This window comes from Diceros bicornis, chromosome 31, assembly GCF_020826845.1.
Source record: "Diceros bicornis minor isolate mBicDic1 chromosome 31, mDicBic1.mat.cur, whole genome shotgun sequence".
Classification (NCBI taxonomy): Eukaryota; Metazoa; Chordata; class Mammalia; order Perissodactyla; family Rhinocerotidae; genus Diceros; species Diceros bicornis.
This window is the reverse complement of record NC_080770.1, coordinates 5,069,444-5,075,701: the sequence shown is the minus strand read 5'-3', so window position 1 is coordinate 5,075,701 and position 6,258 is coordinate 5,069,444. Positions and strand designations below refer to the sequence as shown.

At 46.3% G+C, this 6,258-nt stretch overlaps 1 protein-coding gene across 1 annotated transcript; it reads right to left on the bottom strand.

Moving 5' to 3' along the window:
* Positions 1 to 1,028: 1,028 nt before the first annotated feature.
* MRGPRD (MAS related GPR family member D) lies at positions 1,029 to 1,994 on the bottom strand. The gene has a single exon (XM_058526198.1). The coding sequence runs from the start codon at positions 1,992 to 1,994 to the stop codon at positions 1,029 to 1,031; it is 966 nt and encodes a 321-aa protein (XP_058382181.1).
* Positions 1,995 to 6,258: the final 4,264 nt, after the last annotated feature.

Below are 6,258 nucleotides of genomic sequence, written 5' to 3'. Positions count from 1 at the left end.
ACGCGCCCCTTCCACCCAAGACCCCAGCCACGAGGCTGGATACTGGAAGGCAGGAAACCTAAAAGAAGCATGCGCTCCTTGTCTGGACCCAGGGGACTGTGGGAAGAACAGAGGGAGGGAGGGAGCCAAGCATGTGTCCCCAGTGTTCCCTCTTTGGGCTTGGCCCCAGAGAGGAAGTGTTTTGGGCAAGTTGAGGGAGCACCTGGGAGGGGCAATCACTCGGGGTACAGAAGCCTGCTCTGCTAGTCACGTGGGTCTCTGGGTCTCTGCCCATGGCCCAGGGCACAGTCCCATCAAAGCCAACTGTGCATCTCCAGGGAGGCCAGGCAGAGGCTCTCCCAGTTCCAGTGCGGCCTCTCGGAGGAAAGTGAGCAGACCTGCCAGGGGTGCAGGGGGTGGCGGTGCAAGGCGACCCCAAGGGAAAGGCCAGGGTTCAAGGGCTGACCAGGGGCCTCATGGAGGACGAGGCAGTCTCGTGGTCTGCAGCCAGCGAGAGCTGGGTCAACAGTGGCAACACAGTTGACCGCCAGCAGACGGCAGGCATGAGGGGGGTCAGCAGGACACCTAGTGGAAGGTGGAGCGGGGTATCACCCTGGCAGCCAGCTGATGCCACCAGCAGATGCCCAAGGACCAGCATGGGGCAACAAGGTCACAGGAACCACGTCTCGCCTCCTGTGCGAACATGCGGTCTTAGGGAGGGAAGGAGGCAGGGAAATGCACTTTCCCATCCGCATGGGATGCATGCTACCCATCTGCAGAAACTGTTGAGAAAACCAGCTTTAAACAGGCAGGGGCTAAAAGCTAACATTCACCCTCTAGCCAGAAGATCCTCCACCAACAAAGAAATTACATGTCATCTTCCCAGCTGAGTCGCATTGTGGGATCCGGGACGCGACATGCTCTGGGAGAGCTTTGGCACGTAGGAAGGGGACCCCAACAGGCTGACATGCAAGTGTTGGGGCTTCCAACAGCCGGCCAGACAGGCACTGGGCAGGAGCAGGCATGCGATCTCCAGGGCACGGCCGCTCTCAGACCCCTGGCTCGTTGGTGCCGGTGGAGGGCGTCTCCCTCTCCTCCAGCTCAGGCTCCTCCTGCAGCGCTCTGCGGAGCACGGCCCCCAGGGGCTCCCGCAGGCCCCGGCGGCTCCTCTGGCTGCCCACCATGAAGTAGATGACGGGGTTGGCGCTGCTGCTCACGGAGGAGCCGAGGCGGGACAAGCGGTAGTACAGAAGCTCCACCTGAGGCTGCACGTCCATCCAGGAGAGGAGGAACCAGGAGATGCCCAGGGGCAGGGCGCAGAGGAGGAACACCAGGACGGAGGCCAGGATGACCACGTAGGGCCGCGTGGGCCGGCGCCGCCGCCCCCGGGAGCTCCTCTGCACCCGCACGAAGAGGATCACACTGGACAGTGTCATCACGGGTGCGAAGATCCCCAAAATGAGGCAGCTGAAGACGGAGTCCACCGTGAAGCATTGCTTCTCATTGGGGTGCCAGAACTTGATGCAGAAGAAGGAGGCCAGCATGTTCATCAGGAGGGACAGCGCCCAGAGCAGGGCGCACACCACGGCCGATAGGTGCTGGGGCCGGTGGCACTTGTACCAGATGGGGAAGAGGATGGAGAGGCAGCGATGTGCGCTGATGGCCGTGAGCAGGCTCAGGCTCGCCGTGTAGGCGAAGTACTTTGCTCTCTGCGCCACCTCGTAGGCCTTCCAGCACCTCTTGGCCAGCGAGGCAATTTCTAGACTGAGCATGGAGGCCATGCAGAGGAGGAAGAGGAGATCAGCCACCGCCAGGTGGAGGATGTAGACGCAGAAGGGAGCCCTCTGCCTGCGGAAGCTGAGCAGCCAGGCCACCACGCTGTTGCCCGCTATGCCGCACACGCAGACGAACATGACCAGGGTGCTCAGCGCCAAGGGGGCCGCGCCCAGCTCATCCGCCTCCTGGGTTTTTGGGGTCGACGCCGGAGTCTGGCTGCCGTTCAGGGTCTGGTTCATCCTATGGAAGGAAGATGGACCACCGTGAGATTCTGCATTGCTTGGACCACGGGGGACTTCTGGGAGCCCCCCACCCCAAGTTTCCTGTTTCAGGGCTTTCACCCCGGGTTCTTTTTGCAACAGACCACGACCAGGAGGCCTGACCTTTTCCCCCCTCCCCGTGGCTCCCGCCCGGCCTGAATCTGCCGCCAGGTCTACCATTACGTACATGAAGTTGTCATAGACGCCCTTTGTCCCCTTAAGAGGTTCTCTTCTATTTCGAGTTTATTTTTTTTTTTACATAAAGAAGTGTTGACTTTTACCACAGGCTTTCTCTACATCTATTGATAGTATCATTTTTTCCTCCTATAATCTTCCAATCTTGTGGTTTAATTTTTTAAGCCGGACCTCAGGTGCAAAGAGTAGATTGTGTGACACCCCTCACTTTATGGCACCCCATGATCACCAGGCCGTTTAAAATCGAATAAATTCATTGATTTAAGTTTCCCTCTTCATCTCCGTCCCAGCTTCATTTTCCCTCTCCCAACTCGCCTCTGTTCTAACCTGTTTGACAAAGGTCCTTGGACATCTAACTATCTTTCAAAACAGGTGGTTGCCCATAAGTGTTTTCAATTTACACAAATGTTGTGATTTAGAATTCTCGCTGTTTTTCTCTTTTTCACTCAACAATATGTTTTTGGAATATTTACAGGTGACTATGTGGAAAGGTGGTTGGTTGAGATTTAAAATTTTGAACTGTACACCAGCCCTGTTTTACTTTTCCAACCCTGCGTTCCCATGATCATAAAAACATTGTGCTCCACATCCTCCCGCCCGTCGCCCTTGGACTCGGCTCGGGATTTTTCTGGGATATGTTTGGGAGAGGAATTGCTGTGTCGTAGGACATATGTCTGGTTATTTCCCTAAATGGCTTCTCGGGCTTCACTTCTGCCAGCAGGACAGGAAGGGTCCTGTTTCCTCATTCCCTCAGCAACACTTGATATTATGCGCTTTTCTAATTTTTGCCTGATAATCGTAAAGTGGCATTTTGTTGACGTTCAAACTTGCATTTCTCTGATCACAGCAATCTTGAGCATCAGTTTACGTATCTGTCAGCCATTTGGGGTTCCCTTCTTTGAATTGCCTGCTCACGGCTGTTGCCCACTTTTCAGTTGTCTTTTCTTCCTTTTGCTTCTTGATTTGCAGGAGTGGTTTGAATCCCCGCTGGGTTTAGACACTGCAGGTATTCTCTGAGAACTCTCTTCAGCACGGTAACTTCATCTGTTGTGAACTTGGGTGGACAGATGCGCTCAGTGTTGGTATAATTTTTCACCCTGAAATGTGGTGCCTTTTAAGTCAGTCCATATCCCTGGGTGAAAAAGATATTCCCTTATATTTTCCTCTGTTACTTTTATAGTTTTTCCCTTTCAGAGTTTGGTCTTGAATCCAACTGCAATCTATTTTTATGTGGAATAAAGAACGGATACAGCTTGATTTTTCCTCCCTGTTATGAGCCAGTTTCCCCAACACCATCTCCTAAACAGCTATCCTTTCCCGGTTGACTTACCAAGTTCCCATTCACATGTGGGACTGTTTTTGGACTCTCCATTCCGTACCGTTGGTTTGTCTGTCTGTTCTACACAGTTTCTTTTTAAATATATATGGCTTTGTGTGAGCTCTGGGAATTGCTCAGCTGACAGCTACTCAGTGGTTGTTCTCTGCTCAGTTTCATTCCGTGCATAGCTAAGTCATCAGCCAAAAACTCAAGGGGAGCCCTATGCAGAATTTTGGAGTCCTTTCTCTGGTTAGCACTCTCGCTTCTCTCTGGCACTCCATCTCACAAATTCCAGCTACTTCAATCTCCCTGAAGTCTGACTTCTGTATCTTCAGCTCAGGGAGACCACCATGCTCTGTCTGGTTTTCCCACTTCCTGTGCCACTCTCCAGAAAGTACCTCCAGGCAGAAAGCCGGGGAATACAATAGGGCTCACCTCTTGTATTTCTCTCCTCTCAGAGTTCACAGTCCTAGGATACCTCCTGTCCAACATCCAAAAGCAGTTGTTTCTTATGTTTTCTCCAGTTTTCTAGTTGTTTACAGTGGGAGGGCTGGTCCAGTACCAGTTACTCCATCATGGCCACAGACAGAAATGCCTCTATTATATCTTCCTGTTGATCGTTGCTGGTGGAGAGGAGCACAGTTGATTTTTGTAGTTTTTATTAATCAGGCAAATGTCTTGATTTATTTGATCATATCAGTTTGCCTGTTGAATGTTTTGATTTTCTATGCAACTCTCCTCATTCCTCTAATTTCTTTTTCCTGCCTTATTGCATAGCCCAGGACATCCAGCACTCTGCTGAGCAGTGACTGGAATCATGCACCTTATCGTCTTCCTAATCTTAAAGAGAATGTGTCTACAGCTTCTCCATTAGATGTGATGTTTGCTGTAAGTTTTTGGTACTATTTTTTATCAATACAAGAAAGTTCCTTTTCTAGTTTTCTGAGAGTTTTTATCATAAATGAATGATTAAATTTATCACAATTTTTTTCCTGCATCTATTTAATCATTTTCTTTTTTTTCTCTCAGTCTACTTATATGGTGAATGTATAGTGATAGGTTTTCTGGAGTTTATTCATTCTTATATTTCTAGGATAAACCATTTCTAGTTTGCTCTTTTTTTTTTTTTTTTCTTTCTGGGTGCTCTGATTTTATTTAGACAATTTTTACCCATGTTCATAAAATGGGCCCGTAATTTTCTGTTCTGGTACTATTTATTTTTTATTTCAATGTTGTAAGTTTATACTGGCTTCATAAAATGACTTGGAGAGATTGTCCTTTTTCTTCACCCTCTAGAACAATTTGTATCATGTGAGGATTATCTTTCTTTGAGGGTTTGGCAGAAGGTAAAACCATCTGGTCTGGTAATTTTTATATGAGTGTTAGCAGATATGCATGGCTTTGAAAAAAAAAACTACAACTCTAATTTATTTAATGTTTTAGGTCTATTTAGATTTTAAATCTCTTCTTGAGTTAGAATAGAATATTATTTTTCTAGAAAATTGTTCGTGTTTTCTGGCTACACATTTATCATTATAATACTCTACACAGTATTCTCTTATAGTTTTTAAAACCTCAATTCCATCTGCCATTTTTAATTTGTGCCTTCTCTCCTTTTTTTAAAAATCAGTTTGCCAGAGGTTTGTTTTTCGAGAACTGTTTTTTTTTTTTTTTTTAATCATCTCTATTGTTCATTTGCTTCCCATTTCCTTAATTTGTGCTTTAATTTCTTCCTATTTCTTTGGATCTATCTGTGATTCCTTTTCAGCTTCTTGTGTTGAATGCTTAGGTAATTAATTTTCTAAGGTTCTTTTTCTAATAACAGGTATTTAGGGCTATTTCTTTAGATGCTTCATGAGTTTTGATACATAGTGTCTTCCTTGTTATTCATGTTTAAATATTTAAAAATTTAAAGCCATTTAAAATATTTTAAATTTAAATTTCCATACATTATTTAGAAGTACATTTTACAGTGCATGCTTTGGCTATATTTTTGTTATTTATTTATTTGTGAGGAAGATCGGCCCTGAGCTAACATCTGCCAATCTTCTCTTTTCTTTTCTTTTTTTTTTTTTTGCTGAGGAAGACTGGCCCTGGGCTAACATCCATGCCCATCTTCCTCCACTTTATATGGGATGCCACCATAGCATGGCTTGACAAGTGGTGTGTCTGTGCGCACCTGGGATCCGAACCGGCGAACCCCGGGCTGCCGCAGCGGAGTGTGCACACTTAACTGCTTGTGCCACCGGGCCGGACCCTATCTTTTTGTTATTGATTTCTGATATTATTGCCTTGTGGTCGGATAATGTGGCCAATTTTTAAATTTTTGTTGAGACTCTCTCTGTAGTGTAGTAGATGGCCAATTTTTGTTTTCTTTATATACTCATTTGATTAAGCTTTTAAAATTGCATTGTTTAAATGATCTGTATCCTGGTTAATTTTTTATCTGCTACAAATATTAACCCATTATGATTATAGTTTTGTCATTTTTTTCCTTCTTTCACCTATTTTGAAACTTTGTGCAGTGTATACAAACCCCAAATTATTATATTATCCTGGTCAATTGTACATTTTATGTAGTGGCCCTCTTCATCCTTAGTACTTTTTTAGCCTGAAAGTCTATTTGATCTGATGTCAATCGAGTTTCATTAACATTTCCTAGTCTCCCTATTAATTCCAGTTTTGCATTGTCTTCTGCAGGGATAATATTACTTCTAGTGGGAGCCCCAC

Excerpts from the sequence above, each read along its gene's own strand:
- MRGPRD (XM_058526198.1), bottom strand. The coding sequence starts at position 1,994 with ATGAACCAGACCCTGAACGGCAGCCAGACTCCGGCGTCGACCCCAAAA.